Source organism: Rana temporaria, chromosome 1 (genome assembly GCF_905171775.1).
Source record: "Rana temporaria chromosome 1, aRanTem1.1, whole genome shotgun sequence".
Taxonomy (NCBI): Eukaryota; Metazoa; Chordata; class Amphibia; order Anura; family Ranidae; genus Rana; species Rana temporaria.
Genome location: NC_053489.1, coordinates 402212495 through 402226551, shown reverse-complemented (window position 1 = coordinate 402226551; position 14057 = coordinate 402212495). Strand labels below are relative to the sequence as shown.

At 42.1% G+C, this 14057-nt stretch overlaps 1 protein-coding gene across 1 annotated transcript in view; it reads left to right on the top strand.

The window, feature by feature from the left end:
• The window catches only part of LOC120913440 (phospholipid-transporting ATPase IC-like), a 181892-nt gene that overhangs the window by 111812 nt on the left and 56023 nt on the right, over positions 1-14057 (top strand). The window contains exon 18 of the mRNA XM_040323369.1: positions 12735-12958. Coding sequence (XP_040179303.1) covers positions 12735-12958 — 224 coding nt within the window. The remainder of the gene's footprint in view (positions 1-12734; positions 12959-14057) is intronic.

Below are 14057 nucleotides of genomic sequence, written 5' to 3'. Positions count from 1 at the left end.
ATTGGTAGTGAGGAGTGAGCTCTGTGTGCTGGAGTGTAGATCTCACTTGTGGCATTGGTAGTAAGGAGTGAGCTGTGTGTGCTGGAGTGTAGCTCTCACTGGTGACATGAACAATGGGGAGTGAGCTATGTGTGCTGAAGTGTAGATCTCATTGGTGGCATGAACAATAGGGAGTGAGCTGTATGTAAAAAAAAAGTAGGTTATCTGGATAAATGCGCCCTCCTGATCAACCACCGTTGCGCTGATGGAAATAAATGAACACCCTAGCTGCTGCTTAAATGTAAGTAATGTGGAAAAAGATATATATAAAGTGATAACTCCCTCAAAAGTGTATCAAAATTAATATAAACAGCGCCTTAAAGGATAAATAAATCCTCCTAAATAAATGATATATAAAACAGTGTAAAAGAAAAAAAAAAAATATATATATATATATATAAAAATACATATACATATATATACTGTGTGTGTGTATGTATATATATATATATATATATATATATATATATATATATATATATATATATATATATATATATAAATTGTGAAAAAATATACATATAAATCACACCTTTATATAAATACAGATACACATCTGATTTTCTAACAGAACCCGTGCACACTAAATATTGTGAAAAATATAGTTCATAAATAAGTAATCCAAAGGTCTTCACAGACTTCCACCACACCACACGTGTTCAGTGTTTCTGTCACCCGTCAAATTGAACACTCACCAAAACTATATGCCTCACACCAGGGCCGGCCCTATGATGGGACCGGGTGGTACCATGGGTACCAGGCAGCACTTTTAGGGGGGCAGCATACTGATGCCCGCCAGCCCGTTCCGCCAGCTCCGCTACCCAAATAAAATTGATGTCCTTTTTTTCCCACAAATAGAGCTTTCTTTTGGTGATATTTGATCACCTCTGTGGTTTTTATTTTTTGTGCTATAAATATATATATTTTTTAACTTTTTACTATAATAAATATCCCCAAAATTTAGAAAAATAAACTATTTTCTTCAGTTTAGGCCAATATGTATTCTTCTACATATTTTTGGTACCAAAAAAAAACACAATTAGCGTACATTGATTCGTTGGCGCAAAAGACATTGTGGCCGCCGGCAATTCACAGGTCCCTTTATACTCCTGGATACATGTATAGAGCCATGGCAGGTCCTTTTATACGCCTATATGCATGTATAGAGCCATGACAGGCCCTCTTTATACATCTATAGAGCCATGACAGGCCCTCGTTATACTCCTTTATACATGTATAAAGCCATGACAGGTCCTCTTTATACATTTATAGCGTCATGGCAGGTCCTCTTTATACTCCTTTACATGTAAAGAGTCTCGACAGGTCCTCTATATACATGTATAGAGCCATGACAGGTCCTCTTTATACTTCTTAATACATGTATAGAGCCATGACAGGTTCTCTTTATACATCTATAGAGCCATGACAGGCCCTCGTTATACTCCTTTATACATGTATAGAGCCATGTCAAGTACTCTTTATAGTCCTATATACATTTATAGAGCCATGACAGGTCCTCTTGATATTCCTTTACCTGTAAAGAGTAATGACAGGTCCTCTATATACATGTATAGAGCCATGACAGGTCCTCTTTATACTTCTATACATGTATAGAGCCATGACGGGTCCCCTTTAGCTATCATGATATAAAATAATGAATATGGGGGCCTTTTGGTTGGCGTGATTTTTTTTCTGGGGGGGGGGGCAGCATTTCATTCTTGGTCCCAGGCAGCACAATGTCTTGGGCCGGCACTGCCTCGCACTCTCGTGCTTTGGCAACCAAGCTTAAATCACTCCAAAGTGTTGGTCAATATCCGATAATACGATCCAAATGGTTCAACAAACAAAATAGTAAAATCAGCATTGATTCACAGCAACCCAAGTAATCCTTTATATTCCTCTGCTGGTATGAAAAGATGGTCACGGCGGACCTACGATCAGCCAGGGTTTCTCACCACTCATAGACACTGCAATCCACTGCACTCCAGTCTAATACTGTTTTCCAGACAGAGATGCTCCAAAAGAAAAACGCTAAGCTTGGTGCGCTGCACAATTCAAACGTCATGTCACGTGAGCTGTATGTGCTGAAGTGCAGATCTCATTGGTGGCATGGACAATAAGGAGTGAGCTCCTGTGTGCTGGAGTGTAGCTCTCACTGGTGACAATGATAGTGGTGAGTAAACTGTGTGTAGATCTTTCTGTTGGTATAGATTATGGAGTAGTGAGCTGTGCATGCTGGATTAGAGCTCACTGGTGACACTGATATTGGGAAGTGATAGATGCTGGGCCTAGGCTAAACTAAATGGGACTTTATATGAGGCTATGTTCATATATAGACAAACAATAGCCTCCATCCCCGATACATTGAAGGAGAAAAGAACATGGGGGACTTTGTATGAATCAAGCAGCCAAGGAGGGAACACGTCAAAGTGTGTCTGGTGGGTAGGAAATGATAACCAAGAACCAAGAATGTAGCACAGTAACACCATTTGTAGCCATTGAGTAAAAAATCAATAATACAATATATTGCACATAGATGAATAGCATAATAATGACGTAACATGGTACCATGTGGGCTCATTGGCACCAAGAACAACACATATAGCATGTCAGCACAATAATTACAGTAAAATATAGTACATTGTAGGTATAATAATAGCATATAATTGATATGGCTTGGCAACATAGAGGTTCATAATGTAGGTAAAAATAATATTAATATCCAGACTAACTGACGTGTCACTCCATCTTAGAAAAAATTTATAAAATTGGGATTCATTGGTAAACACCAATGGTCCCAATAATGGTAAGATGGTACAATAATAATAAGTGAGCAAAAAATAATAAGCTCAGGGAGAAAAAACATGACAGGTGATATCTGGTAAGTCATACATGGTTACAGTGGACCACATAAGTTACATAGTAATCAGATGTGTAGCCAGTAATCAAATATATGATAAGTTTCAAACAACTTGATAACATAGTAATAAAAGCATAGCATTGTAACATATGGATTCATATTGCAGACAGTATTCGAACCAGGTCAATAAGCATGGGTCTCCAGGTAAAAAAAGGGGTATTTTTGTAAACTTGTAGTTCATTGGTATATTCCAGTATGCTTAGTATATGTAGAAATGGTATTCTGGGTAGAATCGATATCTGGTAGCTCTACGCGTTTCGTGGCTAACGCCACTCATCAGGAGCGGAAGGGTAAGTAATAATCTAAAAGAATAATGTACGGCATTAAGAAAGTTATATGTAAAGATAATAGTTGTAATGTGTCCATCTAAGATACAGATGGAGACCATATATATATGGATGTCAGTACAAAGACACACTTTGACATGTTCCCTCCTTGGCTGCTTGATTCATACAAAGTCCCCCATGTTCTTTTCTCCTTCGATATTGGGAAGTGAGCTGTGAGTCCTGGTATGTACACTGAGAAAAATTATAAATGCAACACTTTAGTGTTTGCCCCTATTTATCATGAGCTTAACATAAAGATCTATGACTTCTATGTACACAAAAGGCCTATTTCCCTCAAATATTGTTCACAAATCTGTCTAAATCGGTGTTAGTGAGCACTACTCTAAAATGTGCAGTTTTATTACACAGCACAATGCCACAAGTTTTAAGGGAGCGTGCAATTGGCATGCTGACTGCAGGAATGTCCACCAGAGCTGTTGCCCTTGAATTGAATGTTAATTTTTCTACCATAAGCCGTCTTCAAAGGTGTTTCAGAGAATTTGGCAGTACATCCAACCGGCCTCACAACCGCAAACCACATGGACCAGGACCTCCACATCCAGCATTTTCACCTCCAAGATTGTCTGAGACCAGCCACCCGGACATCTGCTGCAACAATCGGTTAGCATTAACCAAAGAATTTCTGCACAAACTGTCAGAAACCATCTCAGGGAAGCTCATCTGCATGCTCGTCGTCCTCATCAGGTCTCAACCTGACTGCAGTTTGTCATCATAACCGACTTGAGAGGCCAAATGCTCACATTTAATGGCATCTGGCACTTTGGAGAGGTGTTCGTTTCAGGGAGAAATCCCAGTTTTCACTGTACAGAGCAGATGGCAGACAGCGTGTATGGCGTTGTGTGAGCGGTTTGCTGATGTCAATGTTGTGGATCGAGTCTCCCATGGTGACAGTGGGGTTATGGCATGGGCAGGCGTATGCTATGGACAACAAACACAGGTGCATTTTATTGATGGCATTTTGAGATACCGTGACGAGATCCTGAGGCCCATTGTTGGGCCATTCATCTACGACCATCACCTCATGTTGCAACACGATAATGCACAGCCCCATGTTGCAAGGATCTGTACACAATTCCTGGAAGCTGAAAACATCCCAGTTCTTGCATGACCAGCATACTCACCGGACATGTCACTCATTGAGCATGTTTGGGATGCTCTAGATCGGCGTATACAACAGTGTGTTCCAGTTCCTGCCAATATTCAGCAACTTCGCGCAGCCATTGAAGAGGAATGGACCAACATTCCATAGGCCACAATCAACAACCTGATCAACTCTGTATGAAGGAGATTGCCTCACGCAGTGCAGCACATGGTGGTCACACTAGATACTGACTGGTTTTTGGACCCCCATTATAGTTAAACTGCACATTTTAGCAGGGCCTTTTATTGTGGCCATCCTAAGGCACACCTGTGCAATAATCATGCTGTCTAATCATCCTAATATGCCACACTTGTGAGGTGGATGGATTATCTTGGCAAAGGAGAAGTGCTGACTAGCACAGATTTAGCCCTGGTTCACACTGCTGCGTTTTGACATGCAATTTGACATGTCAAATCGGCGGCAATTGCCAGCAATGACACCATCCTAGTCGGTGCGATGCCGCATCTGCACTACTTTTTGTGATTTTGGGCCCTGATTTATATTGATATCTGTGCAGAAACCTGCACAGATGTTTCTGTAATCGCAGCTGAAATCGGGACTGCCAGTGGGAGTGCTTTATTCCCGCAGCCCAGTGTGAACCTGGGCTTAGACAGATTTGTGAACAATATTTGAGAGAAATTGGCCTTTTGTGTACATAGAAGAAGTTGTAGATCTTTAAGTTCAGCCATGATAAATAAGGGCAAACACAAAAGTGTTGCGTTTATAATTTTGCTCAGTGTAGATCTCACTGGTAGCATGAATAATGAGGAGTTAGCTGTGTGTGGTGAAGTGTAGATCTCCCTGGTGACATTGATATTGGGGAGTGAGCTGTGTGTGCTGGAGTGGGAATCTCACTGGCAACATGGATAATAGGTAGTGAGCTGTGTGCGCTGGAGTGTAGATATTACTACAAGCATGAATAGGGTTTTGTGTGTTATATTGCATTCTGCTTTTGATATTGAGGACAGAGTTGTCCCATGTTTGATATTTGTGGACTTTTGCAATTCATTTAGCTGCTTTATATGAACTATTTCCATTTTCTACTTTTTTAATGTAGCATAGATTCATCTTAGAAGTGTATCAAAGCCCAAAAACAAATAGGACAGGGAGTGTGTTATTTGCAGGACTGCCAGGTAAAAATAAATGGAAAAAAACTAAAGGGAAAAATAAATGCAGTGACCACATTAGGGATGCACGATACCAGTGGCGGCTGGTGCTCAAAATTTTTGGGGGGGCGCAAAGGAAAAAAAAAATTGCAGTCTCACTGTGCCCAAACGCAGCCACTGTTACATGTCATCAAATGCAGCCACTGTGCCATCAATTCGCACCACTGTGCCATGCCATTAAACGCAGTCACTGTGCCATGCCATCAAATGCAGTCACTGTGCCATCAATTCGCACCACTGTGCCATCAATTCGCACCACTGTGCCATGCCATTAAACGCAGTCACTGTGCCATGCCATCAAATGCAGTCACTGTGCCATCAATTCGCACCACTGTGCCATCAATTCGCACCACTGTGCCATGCCATTAAACGCAGTCACTGTGCCATCCATTGTCACCACTGTGCCATGCCATTAAACGCAGCCCCTGTGCCATACATTGTCACCACTGTGCCATGCCATTTAACGCAGCCACTGTGCCATCCATTGTCACCACTGTGCCATGCCATTAAACGCAGCCACTGTGCCCTTTAATGGTCGCCGCTGTGCCAATTGTCGCCACTGTGCCCTGTTAATTGCGTTCTCCCCCCCCCCCCCCCCCCCGCCCGGCACTTACCTTTACTGGAGTCAGGCATCCACGTCCCACGATGTCTTCTCCCGCCCTCGATGACTGACAGGCGTCTCAGCCAATCAGGTTACAGGTAGCCAGAACCGGCCAACGTGATTGGCTGAGACGCCTGTCATCTTATTCAAGGGGCGTACAGTCTGTGCGCTCCGAGAATAAGCTTCCGGGACCCGAGGGCTGTATTGGGAAAGCCTATCAGAGCCGTTGGCTTTGATAGACATTTCCCTACAGCCAACCAGCTGGCGTTATTCAGATGGCCGGACATTGAGCGCCGACCATCTGAATAACAGCGGCAGCGGCGAAAATAACATAGATTCGTGCAATGCATGAATCTATGTTATTTCACTCAGTGGCGGTGAGAGCCAGAGGGGGCGGCGCTCCAGCGCCCTCTATGGACGAACCGCCACTGCACGATACCACTTTTTTTAACATCGAATACCGATACTTTTTTGCAAGTACTTGCCGATGCCAATTACCGATAGCTATCGCCTAGAAAAAGTAGGTAGGGGGGGTGGTGGGTGGAGTTGGGTGAGGCTGGGGTGAGGGCAGGGTGGGAGGGGCGGAGTAGAGGGGTAAGTGAGGGCGGTGTAGTTGAGGATGGGGTGAAATAGGGCTTTTGGGGAGGGAGGGAGGGAGGGTTGGGTTGGAAAAAGCTGTGATCGCTGGGGGGGAAGAGGATGGGAATGGAAGGGTCATTTTGAGACATGGGGTCAGATTTCACAGCTGGTGAAGGGAAGGAGGACGCAACACAGGGAGGGCAGGAGGACAATAACACACAGAGGGTACAGTACAGGGCAGGCAGGGTTACAAGGGCACAGTAAGGGAATTAAAAGGGCACAGTAAGGGGGTTAGGAGGGCACAGTACAGGGGGCTTGGAGGGCACAATACAGGTGTCACCAGGCACCAGCTTTGTCTCCCATCCCTGCATTGTACACAGCCTGAACACAGACAGAGCTCCTGCTCCCCACACAGCACACACTGGAGCTGAAATACAATTCCCTCACAGCTACAATGTACACAGAGTATAGCTACCGTGTTTCCCTGAAAATAAGACAGAGTTTTATAGTCATTTTGGCTACAAAAAATGCACTAGGGTTTATTTTTCAGGGGATGTCTTATTTGTTTCCTGTCTTCTCTCCCCCTCTCCTTCCCTGTCAGCTCAGAAGTCAGCATCTCAGTAATCCCCAAAATAAACCTTAGTTAATGTCCTTCGAAAATAATTTAAACTGCTCTGTAAATGGATTGTTTAATGGCCAGTGTGTAACATTGTAGAAAAAACCTCATTTACAGTGCCGCTGGGCACTCACATGCCCCACCAGAGCTCTTCTTCCCCGCTCTGAGCACTACAGAGGTAGATGCCGAGATCCCCACTGACGTCAGCCCTGCTCCGTACACTGCAGAGGGAGGGGTCGCTGATTTTAGTCAAGAGGAAAGGAGGAGAGCTCCGGCGGTTCACTTGAGCGCTCAGCGGCGCTGTAAATAAAGGATTTTCTACAATAATGTTACATATAGACACACACTGGACATTATATAATCCTTTTACAGCATGAATTACATGATTTTAACTAGGACTTATTTTCAGGATAGGGCTTATATTGCAGCCATCCTAGAAAATCGAGATGGCTCTTTTTGTCGGGGAAACATACTAGCTACTGGTTGCAGTTTCGACCTGTGAAATTCCATGGTAGGAACGGCAATTAGTGGCAGTAGCCATATACTGTGCTATATACTGTGCACATGGTAGCTGAAAGGGAATGGGATGGGGGGGAGGATATCTTAGTGCTGTGCTCAAGATGGGACACTGCCAGCAAGCGTCAGGGGTGGTGGATGGCTTGGAAGGGGGGAGCCCACCCCCCCCCAGTACCCCCCTAGATCGGGGCATATTTTTACCACTGCTCTGCTGAAGGGATGTCTACTGCTCCAATCCCCGCTGCCAGGTAAGGAGGAGGTGTTCGGCTCCCAAGCTAAAGTCACTTCTGGTATCAGTTTAGGGTATCTGCGCATTTTTGCGAGTGTATACATACAGTACTTGTAAAAAATGCCTAGTATTGCAACTGATACCAGGTGAAACCCTAGACCACATCTAAGGACTAGTAAGCTGCAATATATTAAATATTTGGTTTTGGATTTAGATGCACTTTGATGACCACATGTTACAGTTTTTGAATAGGTGCTGTATTATTATTTTTGACTGGTAAATATATACATCATAATCGGACTGGAAACACATAGGAATTCTCTGGGAAATGTTTCAGCTTATGGCTGGGTGATGTAAATGTCGTCATTCATCTATAACTACTTTAGAGTGGCTATTAATGCAGTATGCTCTTGGATGCCAGCTTATGGTAATAATTTACTGTATATAGTTAGTTAGACAATTTTGAGTAATCTTGTGTGAATTTTGCTGAATGGAGCCAAAAACTGAATGCTTCAAAGACCTACATGTATTCTTCTGGGGGGAAAAAACATACTATTGAAAAATTTCTAACACAAGGTCTTTGGCTGAGGTTTTTGCAATTATTTTCTACATGTATACCATTTTGTTCAGCTTTTTGGTGAGGGTTTTCATTGCCAATGAAAATCTATATATATAAAACTCAACGTGTGTGTATGTATGTATGTATGTATGTTCCAGCATCACGTCCAAACAGCTAAAGATATTAACATGAAACTTGGCACACATGTCAGCAACAAACATAGAATAGGTGGTTTAACCCTTACCCACCCCCATTTGCCATGGTCGGGGTTTTTCTTTAAAGTCCCATTCAACTCTATGGGAAATACATGTTACTTCATAACTTCCAAACGGCTGTACATATTTCGATAACACTTGGTCACATGTTACTTATATGTCCACTTAAACTATAGGAAAGTTAATTTATCCCTTAACTACCCCCATTTGTGAGGGTCAGGGTTTTTGTTTAAAGTCCCATGCAAATCAATGGGAAATGTATGTTCCCACATAACTTCTGCACGCCTGGAGATATTTCAATAATACCTGGTACACATATTACTTATATGCAAAATAAAAATATATGACAGTTAAATTAACCCTTACCTACACCCTTATATAAAAGATGGGTATATTTATATTACTATGATTTTCCTCCCCAAAAGGTTAAGATAGGAAGACCGGGCAACGCCGGGTATTCAGCTAGTTGTCAATAAAAAACAATGTGACTTGGAGGTCTGCTAATTGTGGCAAAAGTTTCATGTCTCTGATAATGAACCAGTTAAATGATTGGTCGATTCTCACCGTAATGCATGTGCTGTATGCTGTGTTTTATTTTAAAATGTGTTGAAATACCTTTTTAATCTGTATAAACTTTACTAAACGTATTTGCAAAGGAAACTTTGGTTGACTTTTGTGACTAATGCGTGTAAGTGCATTGTGATGCACCTACATACATTTACACAGTTTACGCTGAAAAAAGTAGGGCATATTCGACTTTTTTGCAGCGCACGACAGTGCATATCAGCACAACGCACCGGTGTTAACTGTTGCCTTTAAAATACATTACTTTTTCAATGTATATGGGCTGGCATCAGCACATCTGGTGTGAATCTGTTTTTCTGTAGTGTTGCGTGTTAATAATGGTAAGTACATTTGCATTACTCACAAATCACTATAATTATTAAATTGACAAACACACTTACAGTATAGCCTTATTCTTATAGCCAACAAGCCATGTGAAAAGTACAATACAAGACAGAGTAACAGTTCAATGCCAATACGGGCATGCAGAATTCCTTAAAGTGGATGTTACCCCAACATTTCAAACTCCTGATAAGTGCCTGCTGTACCATGTACTTGTATGAAAAAGTATCCTGTTCTCTTTGTATTGCTTAATTTGTGTAAAATCCATGGCATGCCTGCCAGTCCCCTTGCTTTCCTAGTAAAAAAAAAAATGACCACACTAAGCAGGAGAGCACACCGTGGTCAGTTTTCTAGCTATACTTGGAACTCAGTGTGCTATCCTCCAATGATCAGACTTGTCCTTACATGTTCCTGCTGCACAATCATTCACTAGCAAGCTCAGTGTGCTGTTGCTTCTCCCCCCCCCCCCCCCAGCTCTTATACAGCCGAGAACAGAGGGAATGTGATCACTTATAAAAAAGGGAAAAAATATTTGTATTTATGTATCTATACTCTATATTTATCTATACAATGTTTTGCCTTTGATCTCTATTTTAAACTGGATGGGTTGTTTTACCAGGTGATTGTTTACAATCACTTTAATATATCTATTGCAGTAGAAGAATAAGTGACTTGCTTGCACAGTTCAAAACAGAATAGTTCAAGTTCCCCATTTAGCTGTAACAAGAAGAAGAAGCAGCACCTAGATTTAAACATCCATACCATACTGTATGAAAACCTTTATATGTATTAAAGAGGAAGTAAACCAGCACACAAAAAAATAAGAAAAAAACCCTGCAAGGCAAAGGCATAATGAGCTAGTATGCAGTTCATTAGAAAATACTTACCTCAGAACTAACACCCTGTATAAGAGTCCAGTCCACGCTGAAGGAGCTGACATCTTGCCCTCGGCGTGTCTTCTGGGTTCACGGCTTCGGCGTTGTGAGTGGCCGAAGACACGATTACGACAGGTCAGTGATAAAGTTGTGGAGAAGTTTAAAGCAGGGTTAGGTTATAAAAAAAATTCCCAAGCTTTGAACATCTCACAGGGCCAAGAGGCTCATGGTAACTCTGGAGGAGCTGCAGAGAGCCACAGCTGAGGTGGCAGAATCTGTCCACAGGACAACTATTAGTCGTGCACTCCACAAATCTGGCCTTTATGGAAGAGTGGCAAAAAGAAAGTCATTGTTGAAAGAAAGCCATAAGAAGTCTGGTTGCAGTTTGCGAGAAGCCATGTGGGGGACACAGCAAACATGTGGAAGAAGGTGTTCTGGTCAGATCAGACCAAAATTTACCTTTTTGGCCTAAAAGCAAAACGCTATGTGTGATGGAAAACTAACACTGCACATCACCCACAACAAACCATCCCCACCATGAAACACGATGGTGGCAGCATCATGTTGTGGGGATGTTTTCGTTCAGCAGGGACGGGGAAGCTGGTCAGAGTTGATGGGAACTTGGATGGAGCCAAATACAGGCAATATAAGAAATGAAAACCTGTTAAAGTCTGCAAAAAACATGAGACTGGGATGAAGGTTCACCTTCCAGCAGGACAACGACCCTAAACATTCAGCCAGAGCTACAATGGATATGCATATTCATGCATTAGAATGGCCCAGTCAAAGTCCAGACTTAAATCCAATTGAGAATCTGTGGCAAGACTTGAAAATTGCTGTTCACAGATGCTCTCCACCCAGTCTGACAGAGAATAAGCTATTTTGCAAAGAAGAATGGGCAAAAATGTTACTCTCTACATGTGCAAAGCTGGTATAGACATCTCCAAAAAGACTTGCAACTGTAAGTGTAGTGAAAGGCGGTTCTTCAAAGTATTGACTAAGGGGGACTGGATGCATTTTATTTATTTATAAATAGAAATGGAAAACCATTTATAATTTTCCTTCCACTTCAAAATGATGTGCCACTTTGTGTTGGTCTATCACATGAAATCCCAATAAAATTAATTTTCATGTTTGGTTGTAACATGAGAAAATGTGGAAAATTTCAAGGGGTATACCCTTGAATATCTAGTGAAGTGAACAGCCTCAGATGATACACAGGGATGAAACAAATCTCCCTACGTAGGTTTTACATGTATATCTGCTGTCTCTATCATTATATACTGTTTAAAAAGTGCACATGATGAAGATTTTCTCTTCCTGGTTAACACTGCAGAGGAGCCTGGGCATACAACCAAGACAGCTGATAACAAAAGAACGGAGCAGGAGAAAGCTACAGCACATAGTGCTGTGAAGCGAGATAACAAAACACTGCAGATATATGTGCCCAGCTCAAATTTCATGAATCGGGTTTACATCCACTTTAATCCTCAGTAAAGGAACATGACAATGGACAGATGTGTTTCATCAAGAACACATGACAGTTGGCTAGGACTAAAAGTTCTTTCAAAAATATGTTTGCCTGTCATAATATTTCTGCACTGGTTTTGATATAGGTTAGCAAAGCTCAGAGGTTCAAGTCACGTGCTGTGTCTTTTTACTATAGCTATGTAAAGTTAGGTTACCCAAAAGCACACTTTAGGTCTCAATTCAGATCAATTCCAATTCAGATCTCATCTTTTATTATTTTCACGACTCTTACTTGATGGTAAGGTGGTTGACGTTTCCAAATGAAAACCATATATACTGTTAGAAATTAGCTTGTTCAAGAAAAAAAAATCATCCTGCGCCTTCAAATTTTAGCGCCACTGAGGTAAAAATCTAACATCGATTTGACCCCACTAACATTTTGAAAATTAAATAAACTTTCTTGAAAGGAATCATTTTTAATTAAATTCTACTAGTGTAAGGCCAGCTTTAGTATCAGCCCATACTGAAATACATTTTTAACTTCTTGTTTTGCAGCTGCTCACATTGGTGTTGGCGTGGTTGGGAAGGAAGGTCTCCAAGCTGTCCTTGCTAGTGACTTTGCAGTGGCTCAGTTTTCTTACCTCCAGAAGCTGTTATTTTTTCATGGACGTTTATCCTATATCCGTTTTTCCAAGTTCTTGCAGTATTACCACTACAAGACATTTGCGTGTCTTTTCCAGAATGTTTGGTATTCATTTTTTAATGGCTTCTCTGTTCAGGTAAGTACCAAACCAGCCAAAATACTTTTAAGGGTATATATAACGGAAAATTTCCTATCAAATACTTACCGTAATTTTCCTTACACCAAAGAGGGAACCAAAGCATATTCAAAGCCCAATCCTGGGTCTTCTAGTTCTGATTCACTGTCTAAGAGAGGAGCGGAAGGGCGACTTGGCTGGGAAGACTCCCATGTCTCTTGGGCCAGTCCTTGTCCCGATGGAGGGCACAGCAGCTCAGGTGGGGAATCACGAGGCTGATGAGCCTCCCTTCCCTGTAGAGATTCTCTCACGACCCACCTTACCATAGATTCAAGGCGCTGGTCTGCACCTTTCCTCTTATCTGCAGCTTTAGAGAAGCAGTAATCTTGCACCCCCAGCAAGATTTTTCTGGTCTTTTGCTAGAGCGAGATGAGGGGGGTGAGGAAGATCTCTACTGTGCTGTTTGGATCTGGAAGAAGATCTATGAAGGCTCGACCTTGAGGAAGATTACCGGAGGTGTGACTTTGAGGACCCACTCCCTTTACGGCAACTACGTTGTTGATCAGACCTAGAAGGGCTGTGAAAAAAATAGAGCAGAAAAGAAAAAAAAAGGAGACAGGAAATCAGCTGGTGCCCTAATACGCTATTATTAATCTTACCACTACACCTACGATCACCTGGGCTGAGGAAACGGACACACACCGGACTTTAAAGCAGATAATGGCCACCCAATACAATCAGGCAAACAGGCCGCGCGCTAGCCTATTGACCAGGCTTTCAGCTCTTCAGCGCTACTCTGCATATACACTCCATACCCTGCTTAACAGACAAGGCCTATCGGAGGGACATAACATCTGCCGCTCGGCTGCTCCAGATCACAGGGGGGTCTTCTTCAGGTAGAAGAACCAACAACATGGTCCTACGGTGGACAAAAAAGGAACACGGATAGCAGCCCAGAGCAAAGATTTATAGGGGAGAGGTGTCCTATTGGGTAGTTATGGAGGCGGGGCTAACCCACACGTTGCTGCCATGGAGTCTGTCAGGAAATATATATATATATATATATATATATATATATATATATATATATATATAAAACAAATGTTGAGGGTGAAGTGCA